The sequence below is a fragment of the Phyllobates terribilis genome, unplaced genomic scaffold (genome assembly GCF_046119375.1).
Source record: "Phyllobates terribilis strain yellow unplaced genomic scaffold, ASM4611937v1 Scaffold_2__4_contigs__length_985480577, whole genome shotgun sequence".
Taxonomy (NCBI): Eukaryota; Metazoa; Chordata; class Amphibia; order Anura; family Dendrobatidae; genus Phyllobates; species Phyllobates terribilis.
This window is the reverse complement of record NW_027362762.1, coordinates 498,319,131-498,343,639: the sequence shown is the minus strand read 5'-3', so window position 1 is coordinate 498,343,639 and position 24,509 is coordinate 498,319,131. Positions and strand designations below refer to the sequence as shown.

The window sequence follows — 24,509 nt, the reverse complement described above, 5'->3', positions numbered from 1 at the left end:
CACCCACACCGGCGATCCAGGATGCAATTTGTTTAGAACTGCTGGGCAAGTCTCTAAAAAGCTGTTCCACTCTTGTTTCATATTTAGAAAAGTTTGATAATGTCATTAAAATCCAAGTTTGTCGACCATGAAATTAGAGATTCAAGTATAAAATCGGGTGAAAAAAAAGTGAAATCATCTTTAATGCAATGACCAAACTATGCTAAAGCTATGAAGTCACCGCTGAGAAATGAAACCGTTTTAGAGCATAGAGAAAGCAATTTCATTGTGTATTAGCCATGGTTGAAGAAGTTAATATTCCAGATCCTGGCTTTACTTGCAGAGATTCACAGCACTTAACTAGAAAGATTAGACATAGTGGCGGTCCAACGCCGAAGGGGCTGAAAAACTGCTTTGTTACACGGTGACAGCTGATCATTCATTCTACGCACCATAGCCGAATATTGCACTGTCTGGGGTCAGGGTTTAGCGCCATAGCCAAATATTGCACTGTCTGGGGTCAGAGTTTAGTGCCATAGCCCAATATTGCACTGTCTGGGGTCAGGGTTTAGTGCCATAGCCCAATATTGCACTGTCTGGGGTCAGGGTTTAGCACCACAGCTGAATATTGCACTGTCTGGGGTCAGGGTTTAGTGCCATAGCCCAATATTGCACTGTCTGGGTCAGGGTTTAGCGCCATAGCCCAACATTGCACTGTCTGGGGTCAGGGTTTAGCGCCATAGCCCAATATTGCACTGTCTGGAGTCAGGGTTTAGCGCCATAGCCCAATATTGCACTGTCTGGAGTCAGGGTTTAGCGCCATAGCCGAATATTGTACGGTCTGGGGTCAGGGTTTAGCGCCATAGCCGAATATTGCACTGTCTGGGGTCAGGGTTTAGCGCCATAGCCGAATATTGTACGGTCTGGGGTCAGGGTTTAGCGCCATAGCCAAATATTGCACTGTCTGGGGTCAGGGATTAGCACCATAGCCGAATATTGCACTGTCTGGGGTCAGGGTTTAGCGTCATAGCCGAATATTGCACTGTATGGGGTCAGGGTTTAGCGCCATAGTCGAATATTGCACTGTATGGGGTCAGGGTTTAGCGCCATAGTCGAATATTGCATTCTCTGGAGTCAGGGTTTAGCGCCATAGCCGAATATAGCATTCTCTTGAGTCAGGGTTTAGCGCCATAGCCGAATATAGCATTCTCTTGAGTAAGGGTTTAGCGTCATAGCAGAATATTGCATTCTCTGGGGTCATGGTTTAGCGTCATAGCCGAATATTGCATTCTCTGGGATCATGGTTTAGCGTCATAGCCGAATATTGCAATCTCTGGAGTCAGGGTTTAGCGCCATAGCCGAATATAGCATTCTCTTGAGTCAGGGTTTAGCGTCATAGCCGAATATTGCATTCTCTGGGGTCAGAGTTTAGCGCCATAGCCAAATATTGCATTCTCTGGGGTCAGAGTTTAGCGCCATAGCCGAATATTGCATTCTCTAGGGTCAGAGTTTAGCGCCATAGCCGAATATAGCATTCTCTGGAGTCAGGGCTTAGTGCCATAGCCGAATATTGCATTCTCTGGGGTCATGGTTTAGCGTCATAGCCGAATATTGCATTCTCTGGAGTCAGGGTTTAGCGCCATAGCCGAATATTGCATTCTCTGGGGTCAGGGTTTAGCGCCATAGCCGAATATTGCATTCTCTGGAGTCAGGGTTTAGCGCCATAGCCGAATATTGCATTCTCTGGAGTCAGGGCTTAGTGCCATAGCCGAATATTGCATTCTCTGGGGTCAGGGTTTAGCGCCATAGCCGAATATTGCATTCTCTGGAGTCAGGGTTTAGCGCCATAGCCGAATATTGCATTCTCTGGAGTCAGGGTTTAGCGCCGTAGCCGAATATTGCATTCTCTGGGGTCAGGGTTTAGCGCCATACAATAGATTCCAAATTAAGACATCACATCAAAGACCAAAAATCACTGAGCTAGAGGGTACAAGTGGCATGCCACAAGCCACTACACTGGCCCAGAATTCCTCTAGGAGGGAGGTGCTCTGCTCAGATCACAGCACAGTTGGTGCCATGATTCTGACTCTCTCTGTAATTATCTTGGGAAATATGAAATATAACTACACCCGGCATTTGGACATATCTGTTTCTATGGGATGCCCTTGTATTAAAAATTATAGTTGACTGCTCTTTTTAAATAAATTAAAGGAGTATTCCCAAAATAGCAAGTTATCCATTGGATAGGGGTTAACTTGCTGATCGCTGGGGGTCCGACTGAACAGGACTCTGCAGAGCCCATTCTAGGATGGAGTGGAGGTGCGCATTCTCGGCCTACACTCCATTCATTCTCTATGAGACTGTCGGAGAAAGCAGAGTACAGTGTTTTACTATATCCAGCAGTCCCAAAGGCAATGAATGGAGCAGGGGTCAAGCGTGTGCACCTCCGCTGTATTCTAGATGGGGCCCTGCAGAGTCCCGTTCAGTCAGATCCCCTGTAAAGTGTTCAGACACTAGCCAAAAGAAAAACTCTGGCCTGTCAGAGAGAATGGGTATATTTCACATAGAAGCCAAGCTTATGCACTGAGGGTGTGGGAAATATAACCGAAAAGACATATATCACTATCTGGTTTTGATACATTTCGGTTTTCCAGGATCTGAAAATTGATCCTTAGGAAAGACCATGAATATTAGAAGGGTGGGGGTCCGACTCCAACCAAAGGATAAGCCATCGATATGGTGCATAACCCCTTCAAAAGTCCTTTTCATCTCACACAGCTATCGTTCTGGTAAAGGCTACGTGCATGCTAAGGGGTTGTCTACAACTAGGACAACCCCTTCTTGAACTAAATGTTTGACCCCAATAAAATAATATATCCTATAGTCACCTCCCGTGCTGGCGCTGTTCCAGCGGTGTCAGCACTCGCGGTCCCAGGGCTGTGATGTGGTAGAATGACACGTGACCCTGGCGCCCAATCAGCACTGGCGTCACTGTCCCCGCCTCCTGTCGAAATGAACATGAAGCAGAAGTTAGAGATCATCTGCAGCCCCGACTTCAACTTCATGTTCAATGTCATACAAAGACGGAGACAGTAACGCAAGCCCTGATTGGGCACCGGGCACCAGGTGTCATGCTACCGCATCACAGTCCCGGGACCGCGACACCGCTGGAACGGCGCCAGGTGAGTATAGGGTTTATTATTTTATCGGGGCCAAACATTTAGTTCAAGAAAGGGTTGTCCTAGTAGTGGACGACCCCTTTAAGAGGTATACCCCGGACAGTGGTTGGGTGGATGCCAAAGCATCTGTCCACCATAGAGAGCCATTGCAAGAAAAACAGCAACTGTAAGGTATATTTCCTTTTGCAGGGGCCCTCTATATATGTAAGTGCAAATCTGAGACCCAATGAGGTTGGTATATTTACTGTGAAAAATGGCTATAATCCCTTCCTGTTCTATAGTAATAGTCTGTACAATTGGCTGAAATGAACATATATGTTACGGGACGGCAGGCCTGCCAGTCAGCTGTTGGCTAAACGACCATTCATCCATTAGGAATGAAGAAAGAAGTGGCATGCTGAATAAAGGACGAAGCAATACTTAGGGGCTCATTCAGATTTCTGTGCCCATTGGTCCAAGCACGGACTGGCTGTGGCTCTCCTGAGCGGGACAGTTTCATATATTTCTATGAGGCTGTTACATTCGGGTTGAGAGACCCACGGCCAGTCCTAGCCTGGTGGTCCGATCTGGGACCGATTTGCACGGAAGTCTGAATAAGGCTTTAGAAGGAGAAATATTACAACTCACATTTCATATATATGGTATGTGTAGCTATTTTTGCATTATACGACAACAATTATAGATTTAAACTGCAAAATAAAGTTCAGAAAAGAAGGAAATAGAGTTATAAAGATTTATTACGATATTTAAGTCGCAGAAGGTGCAGCAGATTTTTTTTTCTCAATTCTTGTTGCATAAAGTTGCTGGTTCCAACTAAACCACATTAACTCACATTATGGTGCAATGTAGCATCGGCATAGTGCATACTTTAGTCGCATGACCAAATTTCAAAGTGGCTTTATTGTCAATCCAAGGCTGCACTGTCAGGAATACAACTGTATGGAGGTTCTGGGCTATACCTTATCCCACAGGCAGCCAGAACTTTACCACCATCTAGTGGACATCATTAGAACTGTCATATATTATAGAAATTTCTATGTCATAATAATGCTATACATAACATAATTAGAAAAAAAAGACATGAACCGCACAGCAATAGATTATACACAATATTTTGGAAAATACATTTCTTAGTTAAAGGGGTTGTCCATTGGAAACAAGTTATCACCTGTCCACAGGACCATGATAACTTGTTTATTGGTGAGGGTCCAACCACTGGGACCTGCACTGATCGGTAGAATGGGGGCACTTTTATCCTCATTAGACTGTAACGGAAGTGCACATGCTCCACCACTGCTCCATTCATTTCTTATACATTTTTGATAGAATAACATTTGTACATATTGGCATGATTGAACTATTACATTCACACAAACTGACCAGCTGCCACTATTCAGGCACAGTCAGTGAAGCATGGCTTATCACTTCAGTTAATGCATTTCCAATGCTGAAATAGCCTCCAAACTCTAATCCAACTTAGTTTGAACTTAAAGAGGTTGTCCGGTTAAAACAAGTTATTCCACAATCCACAGGACTGACCCACACCGATCTACAGAATTGGGAACTTTATTCCCGTTAGGATGGAGCTGCAGTGTGTATGCTCGACTCATGGTTCATTTCTTCCCTATGAGGCTGCCAAGAGCTGCACTCGCCTTTTTCTGGCAGCCCCATAGGGAATAAATTAAGCAGTGGTCGAGCGCCTCACCTTTTGCAGTAGTTTGTAACGAGAGAAAAATTCCTGCTGTGTCCCAGCAATAAGACACCCACTGATCAGCAAGTTATTGCCTATCACTTAGATAAGTGATGACTTGTTTTCACTGGGCAACCCATTAAATGTGAATTCATGGAAGAAGAGAGAGGGACTGAAGAGTGCAAAGCACTGGTTGTCAGAATGGAGACTGAAGGGCATCCAGCAGCTTGTTGTGTATTGTAAAATATGCAAGCTGAAGAAAAAAAAACTGTAAAAAAAAAAAAAAAGTAAGCAAATATGTTCATAACCTTTACCCAATTTTCAACTTTCACCACTATGTTATTCCATGTATCTTTATATTGTAGTTTTTAGATTATTATTCTGCTGGGTAAGTTTCAAGTGCTTAACCAGCATACTGACAAGAGTGAAAAGGTGAACAAGCATAGGCATGTACACAGGAATGGAGTCGCATTTTGATATACATAGATTTGAACAGGAAGACATTAATATAGCACCATTATCTAAAATTTTCAGTATACCATATCATAAAAACCAAGGTAAAGCAGATCTGCAACATGTCCAAGCTTTAAAAAAAGATCTTGACCAAATTAAGTTGTAAGGTTATTGTCACGACTCAGTTGTCGAACTACCCTTGGCACCTTCCCCGTCCCTAATGCTAGAGGCGCCTAGCTATTCCTGCTCCCCGGATTACTTCTGATGGTGAAGACGCCAGGGCCACATACCTTGCTGGACTTCTAAATCTGTCCTATATCTGTCCCCCTCCCCCACCCAGGGAAGTAATAGTGTATGAATATACACAAACCAGACTAACAAGGGAAGACGTACAGGGATAAATGAAAATACCAATTATACAAATATACACTCACAGACAACAGAGAGGAACACCAGGGAGAAAAGGAAGGAAAACTAAATAGGAAAGATTGAGGACTTGCATGCAGCCGAAACACCAAGCAACAGTCACAGATCAACACTCCAAATGCCTCTACCAACAACCAACACCTCCACTCCACACCAGACAGTATGAAACTAATGCTGGTAATCCAGATTGCCTGAGGCGAGTATATATATAGGAGAGGGGAGTAGTCAATACTGAACAGCTGAGATTATCCAAGCTGGGAAGCTTCAGAGACTCTAGACTGAATAGTTTAACCCTGCACTGCTAACAGAAACCTGTACCTGTGAGAAATCTGACGCTGCGGTCTTCTCTCTATTGCGGTAAACCAATGACAGGTATGTTCAGACAACACTTTTTCAGGTGGGTGACAACAACGAGGTTTAGAAACCAAAGTTGCCCCAGGAAATGCCAATGTTTCTATTTGCATTTTCTGAGCGTTTTTTTAGGTAACTAAAAAGTTAACAACATTTTTTGATTGATAAATGTTAGAAGTGACTATTTACACAATGAAAGGAATGAGAAGCTGGTGTCTAACTGAAGCACAGCTAAAAGGCGAATAATAATGAAGAATGAAATTGCAAATATTAGAATGCCTTCAAGCCCTTACGGCTAACATTCGAGACCTGATTGAAAAAGTGGGTTAAGGTTATAACAATAATAAGGTTTAATATACATTAAATCCTTGAAACTAGACCCTGAGTCAAGAAGGTTTTGTCCATCTTTACGTTGTTTATTTATATGATTTATCTGTATTTAAGTCTGAGTGACGGTGTAATTGTATAACTCTTATAATATGTAATGGATGAAGCCTGAATCATGTTTTATTACATACTGAAATATTCAGAATTGATTGTTATGATTTCAAATGCCATTATATTGCTGCTCTATGTGATATCACCTTTTCAATAAAACGAGTTAAAAAAAATATTAGAATGCCGCAGCAGGATTAATTAGAATTTTATACAATAATCAGAAGAAACCTACCCTCTTCTCCATGTCTGATTTGCCTTGCTCTGCCTGTAAGGCCTTTCTCATCCCAAAAGCCACACTGCTTTCATATAGTGTCTGGTAGGCAGAAATGGTCATGTGTATTTCATCACGCACCCTGAGCAGTAAGACCCCACGCTCAGCACAGTTTATGGTCACCTGTCGGATAAGTTCATCTAAACGGCACAAAAGAAATATATATTGTTAGAACTAGTATATATATATATATATATATATATATATATATATACATACATATACACACGGTATATATATATATTATATATATATATATATATATATATATATATATATATATATATATATATATATATATATATATATATATATATATATATATATATATATATATATATAAAAACAATATTATAAATGGCTTAATTTATCACTGAATGTAAAATAATACAAAGATGTTTTCATTAAATAAAAAAAACACTAAATGTAGTAATATACAGCGGGTGAAATAAGTATTGAACACGTCACCAATTTTCTAAGTACATATATTTCTAAAGGTGTTATTGAGGTGAAATTGTAACCAGATGTTGGTAAAAACCCATCCATATACATAAAACCATAGATGACCACAAATTAATTATGTGTAATAATGAGAGATGACACAGAGAAAAGGTATTGAACATGCTTACTGAAATGTAATTAATACTTCATACAAAAGACTTTGTTGGTGATGACAGATTCAAGACGCCTCTTGTATGGAGAAACTAGTCGCATGCATTGCTCAGGTGTGATTTTGGGCCATTCTTCCACACAAACACTCTTCAAATCCTAAAGGTTCTGTGGGCTGCTTCTATGAACTCTGAGCTTTTGTTCCTTCCATAAATTTTCTATTGGATTTAAGTCAGGTGATTGGCTGGGCCATTCTAGCAGCTTTATTTTCTTTCTCTGAAATTAATTCAGAGTTTCCATGACTGTGTATTTGGAATCATCAATGTCTTACTGAAATGTCCACCCTCGTTTCATCTTCATCATCCTGGCAGATGGCAGCAGATTTTTATCAAGAACGTCTCGGCACATTTGACCATTCATCCTTCCTTCAATCATATGAAGTTTGCCAGTGCTGTATGCTGAAAAACAGCCCCACACCATGATGGTCCCACCTCCAAACTTCACTGATGGTATGGTGTTTTTGAGGGGGATATGCAGTGCGTTGTAGCGTTGGCGTCTCTGCCTCCTGCTGGGCAGAGATGCTGTTCTTCTCACCGCCGCGGTCCCGGTCCGGCGTCCTCCGGCTCCCCTGCTGCTGTTGCGTGCACAGCTTCCCAGGCACTGCGCTTAGGGTGCACGCGCGCTCCCTCCCTCTTAAAGAGGCCACGCGCGCCGTCCTAAAGAGTCCACGGCCAATGGCCAGTGGACCACTCCTATTTAAAGCACCTCCTCCAAAATGGAGGCGCCTGTGCAAGGTTGTTGTTTGTGTGCTAACACTCTCCTCAGCCCTCAGGTTCCAGTGCCCGCCTGCCTGTCTGTCAGCCGTGCGTGCCTATCAGCCGTGCCCGCCAGTCTGTCTGTCAGCGGTGCCTGCCTGCCTGTCTACCTGCCGTGCCCGCCGGCTTGCCTACTCGGATCACCTGTCTGGTCACCTGCTGTGCCCACCGGCTTGTCTACTCGGATCACCTGTCTGGCTACCTGCCGTGCCCGCCTACTTGCCTATCCAGATCACCCTACTACCTGCCGTGCTCATCTGCTGTACCTGTCAGCCGCAGCCACCTGACCCGTGGGAGTCGCCAGCTCTCACACAAGGTCGGTCCCAGAGTGGCACCTGGTTCACCTGCCCGGTCCCTCCTTGGTTCACTGAGTCGATTAAGCCGCCGTGTGGCCAGGGTCGGTCCGAGTTGGCACTTAGTTACGCCCCTCTGGTCCCTCCTTGCATCCCAGCACAGAGGTTCCACCACCCGAAACATGCGTTTTCGCCTCTAAACATGGTATGTATTATGGCATCAAAAGAGTTCAATTTTGGTCTCATCTGACCAGACTATATTCTCCCAGTATTTCACAGGCTTGTCTAAATGTTGTTGAGCAAACTTTAAACAAACATGCTTTTTGTTCAGCAATGGAGTCTTGCGTGTACCTGATGAGTCCAGGTCTTTCTGTAGCCCTCCACAGGTGGTCCTTGGCTCTTAAGACAAGTCTTGTGATAATTCTTTTCACTCCTCTGTCTGAAACCTTTTGGGGAGCACCTGGTCATGGCCGGTTTATTGTTCAATTATGTTCTCTCCACTTCCTGATTATGACCCTAACAGTGCTCACTGGAAGCTTTAGTAGTTTAGAAATTCTTCTGTAATCCAATGCCATCGGTATGTTTTGCAACAATAAAGTTGCTTTCTAATTACCGAGATTTCAGATCTCCAGGGCTTTTGGCACCTCTTTTTCTTCATGTGTTCACTACTTTTTCCCTGTGTCATTTCTCAAGATTAAACATAACATAATTTATGGACATCTAGAGTTTACTCCTTTGTCTGTGTAGATTGGTTGGGCTGTTACCGACATCTGATGAGAATTTCACATCAATTAGCACATTAGAATATATTTACTTAGAAAATTGGTGACGTGTTCAATACTTATTTCCTCTGCTGTATATATATATATATATATATATATATATATATATATATTATATATATATATATCAGTACAGACCAAAAGTTTGGACACACCTTCTCATTTAATGATTTTTCTGTATTTTCATCACTATGAAAATTGTACATTCACACTGAAGGCATCAAAACTATGAATTAACACATGTGGAATTATATGCTTAACAAAAAAGTGTGAAACAACAGAAAATATGTCTTATATTCTAGGTTCTTCAAAGAAGCCACCTTTTGCTTTGATGACTGCTTTGCACACTCTTGGCATTCTCTTGATGAGCTTCAGGAGGTAGTCACCGGAAATGGTCTTCCAACAATCTTGAAGGAGTTCCCAGAGATACTTAGCACTTGTTGGCCCTTTTGCCCTCACTCTGCGGTCCAGCTCACCCCACACCATCTCGATTGGGTTCAGGTCTGGTGACTGTGGAGGCCAGGTCATCTGGCGTAGCCCCCCATCACTCTCCACCTTGGTCAAATAGCCCTTACACAGCCTGGAGGTGTGTTTGGGGTCATTGTCCTGTTGAAAAATAAATGATGCTCAATCTAAACGCAAGCCGGATGGAATACCATGCCGCTGCAAGATGCTGTGGTAGCCATGCTGGTTCAGTATGCTTTCAATTTTGAATAAATCCTCAACAGTGTCACCAGCAAATCACCCCCACACCATCACACCTCCTCCTCCATGCTTCACGGTGGGAACCAGGCATGTATAGTCCATCCGTTCACCTTTTCTGCGTCGCACAAAGACACGGTGGTTGAAACCAAAGATCTCAAATTTGGACTCATCAGACCAAAGCACAGATTTCCACTGGTCTAATGTCCATTCCTTGTGTTCTTTAGCCCAAACAAGTCTCTTCTGCTTGTTGCCTGTCCTTAGCAGTGGTTTCCTAGCAGCGATTTTACCATGAAGGCCTGCTGTACAAAGTCTCCTCTTAACAGTTGTTGTAGAGATGTGTCTGCTGCTACAACTCTGTGTGGCATTGACCTGGTCTCTAATCTGAGCTGCTGTTAACCTGCGATTTCTGAGGCTGATGACTCGGATAAACATATCCTCAGAAGCAGGGGTGACTCTTGGTCTTCCTTTCCTGGGTCGGTCCTCATGTGAGCCAGTTTCTTTGTAGCGCTTAATGGTTTTTGCAACTGCACTTGGGGACACTTTCAAAGTTTGCCCAATTTTTCGCACTGACTGACCTTCATTTTTTAAAGTAATGATGGCCACTCGTTTTTCTTTACTTAGCTACTTTTTTCTTGCCATAATACAAATTCTAACAGTCTATTCAGTAGCACTATCAGCTGTGTATCCACCTGACTTCTGCACAACACAACTGATGGTCCCAACCCCATTTATAAGGCAAGAAATCCCACTTATTAAACCTGACAGGGCACACCTGTGAAGTGAAAACCATTTCCGGTGACTACCTCTTGAAGCTCATCAAGAGAATGCCAAGAGTGTGCAAAGCAGTCATCAAAGCAAAAGGTGGCTACTTTGAAGAACCTAGAATATAAGACATATTTTCAGCTGTTTCACACTTTTTTGTTAAGTATATAATTCCACATGTGTTAATTCATAGTTTTGATGCCTTCAGTGTGAATGTACAATTTTCATAGTCATGAAAATACAGAAAAATCTTTAAATGAGAAGGTGTGTCCAAACTTTTGTTCTGTACTGTATATATACACACACACTAATTGTTAACACAAACCCACTTGTGTTCTACTCTGATGCACTTGATCATTTGTAGGTGTCTGTATCGATAGCAACATTTTTACTTATTCATATAGCTATTGATACGCACGGAATCATATATGTGAGGCTTTAACATCTGTTATATGTAGAAGCCCTCTTGTCATTTTTATTTCCTATCTGATGTACTGGTTGTGTGACCACTTTCATCCTGTACTGTTGGATTAATTTTCAGATGTTTTTCATGCCATATATTAATAACTATTTATGCTATTAATATACAGGCTTTTTGCTAATTATCCAGCAGAAAAATTCTGCAACCTCAGCTGAAATCATAAAGCAGTCCGTGCACTTTAGATAGCTGCTGGCCGAACGTGCATGTCTTTTTCTATATAGAGATGGGAAAAGGGTCTTACTATCTCTCAAGATATAAAAGGATTTACCAAGCTAAAATCCAAAATGTCAAATTTTTCCTTCCTCTGACATTTGCTGTCAGTGGACAATCAGGAAACCCCTACGCACATCATATAGTCATAGCTCTTGATGAAATCATCTAGTTCGGACAACTTAATCTGAAACCTGAAATCTCATGTGTGACTGCAGTTAGAGAAGTACTGCAAATGAAACTTTTACACTGGTATTCCCATTATTCTACAGCATTGCAAAGAGGACCTTTCATCAAATGTTTCATGTTGAACAAGAGACCCAATGTAATAGTGGCTGCAGAGCAGAATAAAACGGTGTTTTTTTTGTTTCAATTTTTCATTTTTTTCACCTCTCCGTTGTGGAGATATTAGCAATCAAATATCCAAGTCCAAGTAGGTGTTATTAGATGGTTTTCATTGGGGGTGGGTACTTCTGCCTCCTGTATGATGCTGACCAATCGTAAGCAGTCAGCAACATAGAAGTGTAGAAGGATCTGTGATGATGTCATCAGGGTCACATGACCTGAGTCCACAGATCCCGCCAGTCAGAGTGTGCAGCCTAAATAAAAACTGAAAATATATTACACAGCACAAAAGTGTGGAACTATTAACTGCACTTCTATGTTTCAGCCTGCTTATGATTAGTCAGTGTCATAAAAAAGGCAGCAGGGAGAGATATCTGATAGCACCACTTGGGTTTGGCTTAATTAACTCAATAGGTGACTAATATTTGATTGCTAATATCTCCGCAACGGTGAGGCAAACTTACAGAAACCCAAAAAAATATATATGTTATCCCGCTCTGCAGCCACAATTATATGGTGTGTCCAGTTCAACATGAAACATCTGGTGAAAGGTCCTCTCTAGAGCTGCATTTATAAAGCAAGATAATCGTGTACAAGCATTCTTCAAACGCTCGTTTCATGATAATCTTCCAGTGTAAACAGGCTGACGATCACCCGATAAACAAGCAAAACACTTGTTCATCGGGTGAAATGATCTTTTGTGCAGATCAAAAGATCATCATTTTCGGTGGTTTATCATCCTGTGTAAATATGGTAGCTTATGGTAGTGATCTACTACAGATTGCCCAATGCACATCGTTTGCTTTGGTCGGCTTTTGTAAACAGGTATTTAGCCGATCGCCGATCAGTAAAGGTTTACCAATTGGCGGCCATATTGTGCTGCCGGTCGGAAACCTAAGGAAATCCTGAAAACTACATACAAATAAGATCTGTTGGGCCTGGAGGACTGGAGTTGGGACCACTGGTCTAGAGGATAGTAAATTAGTCAGGTCAGGTATTCTATCTTTGGCGTTCCTCGAGTCCCTATGTTATGGATAGTGCAGTTTTTGCTCGGAGTGCATGTGAACACAGCCTTATTATATTATATCCAACAATCCTCAATTGCAGGGTACCGAAGCATTGTGAGTAGAGCTCTCTGCGCACAGGACAGATCCCGGTTTCCCGAGCTTGTCTTTGCTGTAATTTCATATCCAGCTCCTCCTGTAAGTGAACGACATCCATCCTTGTGCTGGGGGTGCTCGATACCTGCTGGATCCACAGCTGACTGCTCTCCGTCCATTCTCTACATGCAGGACAGATTACATTAAGATGATAGACATGAAGACATAAAAGGAGAGGCGTGCTACAGAAAGATTGGGAAGTCTCTATATGAAGGTGCATGGCATCCAATTTTTACTGATACTTTACAATTCTTTGACACAGAAACTGTAAATGGTCCTGTAAATTATTAATACGTGATGAATGAAAATTGATTGTGCATGGATGACAAATGAGAAATGGACAGCTTTCTGAATGAAACCTCAATGATTTTTTTACTCGTGTGAACTTGACCTAATGAAAGGCTTTATCAAATGCAAGGAACGAAGCATTGCTACAGGAGGCCGGGTAATACAGAGACCAGCAGAAGACTAGGCAAGGAGGCCATAGAGCTGAGTTTAGCATTTTTTCAATTATTTAACCCCTTTACCTCCGAGGGAGGTTTGCACGTTAATGACCAGGCCAATTTTTACAATTCTGACCACTGTCACTTTATGAGGTAATTACTCTGGAACGCTTCAACGGATCCCCCTGATTCTGGGATTGTTTTTTCGTGACATATTGTACTTCATGATAGTGGTAAAATTTCTTCGATATCACTTGCGTTTATTTGTGAAAAAAAAAAAACGGAAATTTGGTGAAAATTTTTTAAATTTTGCAATTTTCAAAATTTCAATTTCCATGCCCTTAAATCAGAGAGATATGTCACACAAAATAGTTAATAAATACCATTTCCCACATGTCTACTTTACATCAGCACAATTTTGGAACCAAATTTTTTTTGGGGTTAGGCTATGTGCCCACGATGCAGAAATGAAGCAGAAAATTTCTGCAGCATTTCTGCATCTCCCTGACAGAAAAAAACGCATGCAGATTGTGCATGCGGTTTTCCTGCAGAATACATGCGGATCCACATGCGGGTTCACATGCGTTTCCGCATGCAGATTGACAAGCGCTTTCCAGGCGATAGCATCACTTGGAAAGCGCTTGACAACTAGGTCACACTGTATAAATCCATGCAAATAGCATGGATTTATACAGTGTGAACCGTAAAAATAAAAACAAATAAAGCTATACTCACCCCCGAGGCCCCGGCGTGGCTGCAGCGCTCGTTCCTGTCTGGTTCCCGGCTGCCGGCATATCGCGAGACAGAGCGGTGAAGGGCCTGCGGTCACATGACTGTGACGTCACCGCAGGTCCTCAAGCGATGCCGGCATTCAGAGAGAAGCCGCCGGACAGGTGAATATAACTTTATTTGTTATTTTATTCTTTTTTTACAGGTACAATGGTACCCAGGTCTGGATGAGAGTCTTCTCTCCTCCAGAACTGGGTACCATCCGCACATAGAGACGCATAGAAGCCGCTTGTAAAAATGTACAGTCGCGGTTTCTGTGCGTCTCAATGCAAGTCAATGGCGGGAGTTCCGCTGCGCTTCCGCAAAATTAAATGATATGCTGCGGATTTTTTTACGCAGCATAAACGCTGCGGAAAAATCCGCAGCATGTGCATAGAACATGCGCAATCCCCTTGGGGACCATGGGGTGCGGATTACCTAGCGTTTCACAAGCGTTTACGCTGCGGAAATTCCGCAGCATAAACGCTTGAAAAACGCTACGTGGGTACTCAGCCTTAGGGAGTTATAAGGGTTAAAAGTTGACTAGCGATTTCTAATTTTTAGGGTATGTGCACACGATGCAGAAATGAAGCAGAAAATTTCTGCATCATTTCTGCATCTCCCTGGCAGAAAAAACGCATGCAGATTGTGCATGCGTTTTTCCTGCGGAATACATGCGGATTCACATGCGTTTCCGCATGCGGATTGACAAGCACTTTCCAAGCGATTTTAGCATCACTTGGAAAGTGCTTGACAACTAGGTCACACTATATAAATCCATGAAAACGGCATGGATTTATATAGTGTGACCCGAGAGAGTGTATATACTTACCTCCGATGGCCCGCGCTGTCCTGCTCAATCCGTTCTCCCTCGCCGGCAACTTTGAATTGAAAGACCTGCTGACGTCAGCGTCACGTGACCCGTCACATGACTCTGACGTCAGCGCAGGTCCTTCAACTCACTGCAAGTGCCGGGAACCAAGCAGGAGCGCTGCGCAGGCCGACAGATGGTAAGTATATATATATTTTTTATTTTATTCTTGTTTTACAGCTTTTTTAATGGTACCTGGGTGTGGATGAGACTCTCCTCTCCTCCACACCCGGGTACCATCCGCACATTAGAACGCACCAATTACGCAAGTACAGATGCAGTCTTGCGGAATTGGAGCGTTCTAATGCAAGTCAATGGCGGCGAAAACGCCGCGTTTACGCAAAATTAAATGACATGCTGCGGATTTTTGAGCGCAGCGTTTACGCTGCGGAAAAATCCGCATCATGGGCACAGCACATGCGGATTTCAATTGGGGAACGTTGCTGCCCTTCTACCATGCGTTTTTAATGCGTTTCCGCGGCGTTTCCGCAACTGCAAAAACGCCACGGAAACGCATTAAATACGCATCGTGTGAACTCAGCCTTACAACAAAATTTACAAAAACATTTTTTTAGAGACCACATCACATTGGAAGTGACTTTGAGGGGTCTATATGACAGAAAATACCCAAAAGTGACACCATTCCAAAAACTGCACCCCTCAAGGTGCTCAAAACCACATTCAAGAAGTTTATTAACCCTTCAGGTGCTTCACAAGAATTTTTGGAATGTGGAAGAAAAAAATTAACATTTAAGTTTTTTGACAAAAATGTTACTTTAGACCCCATTTTTTTTATTTTCGCAAGGGTATCAGGAAAAAATGGACCACAAAATTTGTTGTGCAATTTCTCCTGAGTAAGCCGTTACTCCATATGTGGGGGAAAACCACTGTTTGGACTTGGAAGGGAAGGGGCGCCATTTGACTTTTTGAATGTAAAATTTGCTTGAATAATTAGCGGATTCCATGTCGCGTTTGGGGAGCCCCTGATGTGCCTAAACAGGGGAAACCCCCCCACAAGTGACCCCATTTTGGAAACTAGACCCCTCAAGGGGTATAGTGAACATTTTGAACCCAGAGGTACGACACAGAATTTGATAACTTCTCCCTGTCAGTGCTGCGCATGATCAAAGAAACTTCTTGATGTCTGGTGACCCAGATGTTGTCATGACGACATCCGGATCACCATGACAGCCATCGAGAATCGGCAGAGACAGCGCGGGACGCTGGAGATGAGCTAAGTACCAGCGCTTACCTCCCCTTGCTCCTGGAATGCGCGATCGAGTTATATTGCAGCATTTTGGGGGTTAATGTGTAGGGAGCGGTGCGGGACCACTTCTTGCACATGGCACCGGGTGTCAGCTGTGACAATCAGCTAACACCCGGTGGCGATCGCCCCGCACCGATTGTGTGCGGGCGTGATCACAGTATGAAGTAATAGTACGTCATGTGCCAAATAGGCCCAGGTCACCATGACGTACTATTAGCACATACGTCAGAAAGGGGTTAAAGCTAACTTGCTGAAAACCACCGATCCCGAGAACAGGGCTCAGAAATGTCCGCTGGATATGGAGCAGTGTCATAGATAGCTAAGAGCTGCACTCCGCTATCTCCAGCAGTCTCATAGACAATGTAGGGAGCGGTGGGGGGCTTCTGTGGCCACCGCTTCATTCTGATGGGGGAACCTAGGGTAGGTGATCATTTCAAACTTCGGGAATAACCCTTTATACTTTGGAGAATTTCTTTTGATTTCAGGATCCAAGTAATTAAGAGTAATGTCCCCAACAATTGGGGTGTTTCATGAATTTTTATTCTCCTATTGAATTTAATGGAGGCAATCCACAATAAATAAATAAAGAAGGCAGAGCAGCAGTACGGCCATACGCATGCTGTGCACCGGCACGGTAAGGAACAATGCTGCACATCATTACAGATGTGTCTATAGCACACATGTCAAACTCTGGCCTGCAGGGTGGTTTTATTTGGCCCGCGACACCAGAACAGCCACCCCTATGTGGTGCCCATTATACTGTATGGAGGACTATGTGGGGCCCATTATACTGTATGGAGGACCATTTGGGGCCCATTGTACTGTATGGAGGACCATTTGGGGCCCATTATTCTGTAAGGAGGACTAGGTGGGGGCCCATTATACTGTATGGAGCACTATTTGGGAGCCCATTATACAGTATGGAGGACTATACAGGGGCCCATTATACTGTATGGAGGACAATGTGGTGCTCATTATACTGTATGGAGGACAATGTGGTGGCCATTATACTGTATGGAGGATTATGTGGGGCCCATTATTCTGTATGGAGGACTATGTGGGGCCCATTATACTGTATGGAGGACTATGAGGGGCCCATTATACTGTATGGAGGACTATGTGGTGCCCATTATACTGTATGGAGGACTATGTGGTGCCCATTATACTGTATGGAGGACTATGCGGGGGCCCATTATACTGTATGGAGGACTATGCGGGGGCCCATTATACTGTATGGAGGACTATGTGGTGCCCATTATTCTGTATGGAGGATTAAGTGGGGCCCATTATTCTGTATGAAGGACTGTGTGGGACCCATTATACTGTATGTAAGACTATGTGGTGCCCATTATACTGTATGGAGGACTATGTGGTGCCCATTATACTGTATGGAGGACTATGTGGTGCCCATTATACTGTATGGAGGACTATGTGGTGCCCATTATACTGTATGGAGGACTATGTGGTGCCCATTATACTGTATGGAGGACTATGTGGTGCCCATTATACTGTATGGAGGACTATGTGGTGCCCATTATACTGTATGGAGGACTATGTGGTGCCCATTATACTGTATGGAGGACAATGTGGGGCCCATTATTCTATATGGAGGACTATGTGGGGCCCATTATACTGTATGGAGGACTATGTGGGGCCCATTATTCTGTATGGAGTACTATGTGGGGCCCATTATACTGTATGGAGGACTATGTGGGGCCCATTATTCTGTATGGAGTACTATGTGGGGCCCATTATTCTGTATGGAGTACTATGTGGGGCCCATTATTCTGTATGGAGTACTATGTGTGGCCCATTATTCTGTATGGAGGACTATGTGGGGCCCATTATTCTGTATGGAGGACTATGTGGGGCCCATTATTCTGTATGGAGTACTATGTGTGGCCCATTATACTGTATGGAGGACTATGTGGGGCCCATTATTCTGTATGGAGTACTATGTGGGGCCCATTATTCTGTATGGAGTACTATGTGTGGCCCATTATTCTTTATGGATGACTATGTGGAGCCCATTATTCTGTATGGAGGACTATGTGGAGCCCATTATTCTGTATGAAGGACTATGTGGAGCCCATTATTCTGTATGAAGGACTATGTGGAGCTCGTTATTCTGTATGGAGGACTAAGTGGAGCCCATTATTCTGTATGGAGGACTAAGTGGAGCCCATTATTCTGTATGGAGGACTATGTGGAGCCCATTATTCTGTATGGAGGACTATGTGGAGCCCATTATTCTGTATGAAGGACTATGTGGAGCTCGTTATTCGGTATGGAGGACTATGTGGGTCTGTTATACTGTATGGAGGACTATGTGGGACCCATTATTCTGTATGGAGGACTATGTGGGGCCCATTATTCTGTATGGAGAACCATATGGGGCCCATTATTCTGTAAGGAGGACCATTTGGGGCCCATTATTCTGTATGGAGGACCATTTGGGGCCCATTATTCTGTATGGAGGACCATTTGGGGCCCATTATTCTGTATGGAGGACCATTTGGGGCCCATTATTCTGTATGGAGGACCATTTGGGGCCCATTATTCTGTATGGAGGACCATTTGCCGCCCATTATTCTGTATGGAGGACCATTTGCCGCCCATTATTCTGTATGGAGGACTATGTGGGGCCATTATACTGTATGGAGGACTATATGGTGCCCATTATTCTGTATGAAAGACTGTGTGGGGTCATTATTCTGTATGGTGCACTATGTGGGACCCATTATTCTGTATGGAGGACTATGTGGGGCCCATTATTCTGTATGGAGGACCATGTGCGACCCATTATTCTGTGTGGCGGACTTTGTGGGGCCCATTATACTGTATACTGGTTGGCCCGTGACTTTGTCCAAGTTTTTCATTTTGGCCCTCTGTGTGTTTGAGTTTGACTTCCCTGCTGTATAGTGTCAAAGTCATGAGAAATGACTGACTGAAGAAGGGTATGCGTGCTATCCACATATACCTGTAATTCACAGCTTACCTTGGTGGTAGGATTGCATTCAAAATTTCTTCTGCCGGCTTAGTTGCATCCAAAGGGGGAGATTTTGGCTTTGGAGGTGGTGGCACAGGAGCAGATGTTATGGTTTGCTGAGGAATGGCCTTCAGAGCACGAGACTACAAGACAAATAATGAAATGACTTATAAAGTGTCCCGACAATGAGTCTGTACCACAGTGTTCTTGTCGAATACCACTGTAGATGTAATCATTACTATACATTGCACAGTTCATAATGATGACCTTCATCACAGCACAATTAATCAAAAATCGCTCAATAAAACGCATCTTTCATGGATAGGGTTTTCTGGTCTGAAATGAGATAGCGTGCAAAGCGCACACTGTCACGAGTCCCCCGTATTCACAGCGCTATGGGGCGGTCATGTAGCCGCCTTTATGTCACATGACTGCCCGCTCGTGCAGAAAATAGAGGGAAAACCTGACAGCGTGCACATTGCGTACTGATAAAGTCTGCAGTCACTCTTCATTTCAGCAGGGAAAACTCATCAATCAGATGTCCGTGATTTTGCTCATATGTAAATCAGGAACCGAGAGTAATAAGTGTTTTGGACCCGAGTTTCATCAGCCTCTGGTCAGCGTATCAGTTCTTACCCTCGATTTTGCCAGGGATTGTCACATATGGATAAATACAGTTGTGCTGAAAAGTTTACATACCCCGGCAGAATCTTTCCTTTCTTGGCCTTGTTTCTGATAATATGAATGATAAAAAAAAAAAAAATTCTCCACTCATGGTTATTGATTGGGGGTGAAGCCATTTATTGTAAAACTACTGTGTTTTCTCTTTTTAAATCTTAATGACAACCAAAAACATCCAAATGACCCTGATCAAAAGTTCACATGCCCTGGTGATTTTGGCCTGATAACATTCACAGAATTTGACACAAATGGGTTTGAATGGCTACTAAATGTAACATCCTCACCTATGACCTGTTTGCTTGTAATCAGTGTGTGTGCATAAAAGCTGAGTGAGTTTCTGGGATCCAGACAGACTCTTGCATCTTTCATCCAGCCACTGACGTTTCTGGATTGTGAGTCATGGGGAAAGCAAAAAAATTGTCAATGGATCTACAGGAAAAGGTAGTTGAACTGTATAAAACAGGAAGGGGATACAAAAAGATATCCAAGGAATTGATAATGCCAGTCAGCAGCGTTCAAACTGTGAATAACAAATGGAAAATCAGGGGCTCTGTAAAAACCAAACCACGGTCAGGTAGACCAACAAAAAGTTCGGCCACAACTGCCAGGAAAATTGTTCGGGATGCAAAGAAAAACCCACAAATAACATCAGCTGAAATTCAGGACTCTGAAAACTAGCAGTGTGGCTGTTTCACGATGCACAATAAGGAGGCACTTGAAGAAAAATGGGCTGCATGGTCGAGTCGCCAGAAGAAAGCCATTACTGGGCAAATGCCACAAAGTATCTCGCCTACAATACGCCAAACAGCACAGAGACAAGCCTCAAAACTTCTGTAACAAGGTAATTTGGAGTGATGAGACCAAAATTTAACCTTTTGGCCACAACCATAAACGTTCTATTTGGAGAGAGGTCAACAAGGCCTATGGTGAAAGGAACACCATTCCTACGTTCCAACATGACAACGATCCAAAACACAAGGCCAAGTCGACCTGTCGTTGGCTACAGCAGAACAAAGTGAAGGTTCTGTAGTGGCCACCTCAGTAGTCTCCTGACCTCAATATCATTGAGCCACTCTGGGGAGATCTCAAGCGCGCAGTTCATGCTAGACAGCCCAGGAATTTACAGGAACTGGAGGCTTTTTGCCAAGAACAATGGACAGCTTTACCATCTGAGAAAATAAAGAACCTCATCCACAACTACCACAAAAGCCCTCAAGCTGTCATTGATGTTAGAGGGGGCAATACACGGTATTAACTGGGGTATGTGAACTTTTGATCAGGGTCATTTGGATGTTTTCGGTTGTCATTAAGATTTAAAAAGAGAAAACACAGTAGTTTGACAATAAATGGCTTCACCCAACCCATAACCATGAGTGGAGAAAAAGGTTTTTTATTATCATTCATATTCTCTGAAACAAAGCGAAGAAAGGAAAAATTATGCCGGTGTATGTAAACTTTTGAGCACAACTGTAAATGACAAAGTTTCTCCTATGTATCACAGACAGCGCACTGATTGTACACTTATGCAGTCCGTGACTTTCACAGATCTACAGACATCTACGGGCGATTCTGACTCGTTACTCAGATCAAAAACAGACATGTCACTATGACTTTTTGTGCAAAAAGCATGGACATGTGAACAGCTCCATCATAGATTATAACGGATGTGAGTGCGATCTGAAAAACACAGAACACGTATGTGACCCACATCTGACTGAGGCCTATAGGGTGTGGTTAATTTGCTAATATTGTTCCACTTACAAAACATATAGTAAGATTTTGTAACAAATGATTTCCATCTTAAGATATTATTACCTATCCAAAGCTCAATCATGGCTGACACCGACTACTGACATTTCCAACTCTAGTTATTATGTGTAGCCATGTTAAGTTTCTGACATGTTTTCTGTAAGGTACAGAATACCTTCTGTTATTTAGTGGCCTCGTGGTCAGAGCCTGACACTAGTGACTATTGGGGAGAAGGCAGCTCACCTATAGGCACATGTCCAGAGTTAGATGAATTTTGAGTGGCTGCAGATCGCTAACTACGCCCTGGAACTGTTTTCTAATTTGGGCCTACAGTAAGTTCTCTGGAGGAGATGTGGCCCTCGATATAGTGAAAGTTTGCAGATCACCACCTAATAGTGACTGATATCTTGGCCATGTACAGGGAGAAAGCCCCAGGTTACGTGACTGTAACCAGCATCTGGGTACACGAAGGATCGCCTCTTAGGCTAGTACATTAAGGAGGACCTGTCACCAGGTCAAAAGTGGCCGGTTTTTATTCTTTTTTTTTTACTCCCACTCCTCCTTTGGGTATTCTGTTCTACTGTTCCAGAGATAATTGAACTTTTTTTTAGTGCTGGAACCATATGGCAGATTAAAAAAATAAATTGGATACTCAGTGGTACAGAGGGACACACTGTGGTTACTTACATCAAAGGATTTTCACTTTACCCCCATTTGATATCCTCATATCAAGCACTCGCACCCCGCTATCGCATGCAGCCCCCCAACTGGAATTATCACCCTATCTCCATTTTACCGAATTTATCTTCCCTTCATAGCCAGTGTATGCACATTCAGATCTGCTCTTCTGTGCAGGATTACTTACAAAAGTCACCATTTGGAGACCTGAACTTTAGAACTGTTTGCTAGGCCTGGTGCTAATGCATCGAGCTGGCAGACAGCCGTGAGCCACACATCATAGGCCCACGAGCCACGTGTCTCCCGAGCCACAAGTTGGGGACACCTGGGTTATGCCATAAATGTCTAACCGATGTTGGTCCTACTGCTGGGATAGTGAGATAATCACACATGTCCTCTCCATATACTTGTATAGGAGTTCTTAAAATTGGTGAAAAGGTGCTGAGTAAATTTCAGAATTCCCATACAAATGACTGTAGAGATGCACGACCCCCTCTGCACTGACACGGCACACAATACGGACCCCCTTCTCAAGAGAGATATAGGGCTTACAATATCCGGTAAAGAAGACATAAATGTCCATAATAGGACAACCCTTTTATAGAAAGCCTCAGTGATGTGACCAGTTTGCTGTCCGGGAAGCACCTATAGCTGATATGTCTGTGCCCTGCACAAGTGGGTCGCATCACGTACCTTACTATGGACACTAGCCATGGCTACCGATGTATGGAGAACTATACTATAGACTGCAACTGTCAGTGGGGTACCATGTAAAGTGTTATCGGCCACTCACCCAGGGGCGTAACTATAGCGGGTGCAAAGGATGCTGCTGCACCAGGGCCTTGGCACCTAGAGGGGGCTGAAAGGGTCCCAAGACCCATATGAGAAGATCAAAACTAATAAACACCTGTTATCGTTGGGGTCCTGGATATTTTACATTGGGGGCCAAGAGCCATATGAGCAGATTAGTGCTAATATATACCAATTACTATCGGAGCTTCGAGGGTCCTGTTGGAGATTTTACATTGGGGGCCAGGGACCTACATCAGCAGATGAATGCCAATAAATACGCATTACTATTGGGGGTCCTGGAGATTTTACATTGGAGGCCAGGGACCTACATCAGCAGATGAATGCTAATAAATACGCATTACTATCGGGGATCCTGGAGATTTTACATTGGGGGCCAGGGACCTACATCAGCAGATGAATGCTAATAAATACGCATTACTATCGGGGATCCTGGAGATTTTACATTGGGGGCCAGGGACCTACATCAGCAGATGAATGCTAATAAATACGCATTACTATCGGGGGTCCTGGAGATTTTACATTGGGGGCCAGGGACCTATATCAGCAGATGAATGCTAATAAATACGCATTACTATTGGGGGTCCTGGAGATTTTACATTGGGGGCCAGGGACCTACATCAGCAGATGAATGCTAATAAATACGCATTACTATCGGGGGTCCTGGAGATTTTACATTGGGGGCCAGGACCCATATGAGCAGATCAGTACTAATATATACCCATTACTATCGGAGCATCGAGGGTCCTGTTGGAGATTTTACATTGGGGGCCAGGATCCATGTGAGCAGATCAGTGCTAATAAATGTGCGTTACCATTGGGTCCTGTTGGAGATTTTGTATTGGGGCTCTTACCCCACTGATCACCCCTAACCCTGATCCTCTTGTTACTGATCACTACAGTGGGTTCCCTGCTCTATCAGTCATCAGTAGGGGGAGCAGGGGGTCACTTACTTTCGGTGACTTCCTCTCCGTGTTTCTGCTGATGAGCACCGGGTTGTCATACTTCAGGAGGGAATCTGCTGGGGGGATCATGGCGACCAGAGCGGAGACTGGGGTCACACCGAGCACAGAGCGATCACTGTCTCTATGTACAGGAGTCTCCAAGACAACAGGACGCCTTCCAGCAGACACGCACTGAGCATGCGCTCATGTTTGTCTCTAGGAGACGCGGTAGTTACATTGCTTCCAACTAACTGGAAGAATCTACCTACAGCCATTTCTTAGAACACTACAATGACCTGCAGCAATTCTCATGTGGGCACTTATAACTTACCACCGTTCGTTAAGGCTGAAGGCGGAGCA

At 43.5% G+C, this 24,509-nt stretch overlaps 1 protein-coding gene across 1 annotated transcript in view; it reads right to left on the bottom strand.

Annotated features, from left to right (window-relative positions):
* DNALI1 (dynein axonemal light intermediate chain 1) overlaps nt 1-24,347 on the bottom strand; it is a 33,143-nt gene extending 8,796 nt beyond the window's left edge. Inside the window, exons 1-4 of the mRNA XM_073665889.1 lie at nt 24,159-24,347; nt 19,297-19,430; nt 12,902-13,071; nt 6,749-6,927 (exon numbers count right to left, since the gene is read on the bottom strand). Coding sequence (XP_073521990.1) covers nt 6,749-6,927; nt 12,902-13,071; nt 19,297-19,430; nt 24,159-24,239 — 564 coding nt within the window. The 5' untranslated portion in view covers nt 24,240-24,347. The remainder of the gene's footprint in view (nt 1-6,748; nt 6,928-12,901; nt 13,072-19,296; nt 19,431-24,158) is intronic.
* Nucleotides 24,348-24,509: the final 162 nt, after the last annotated feature.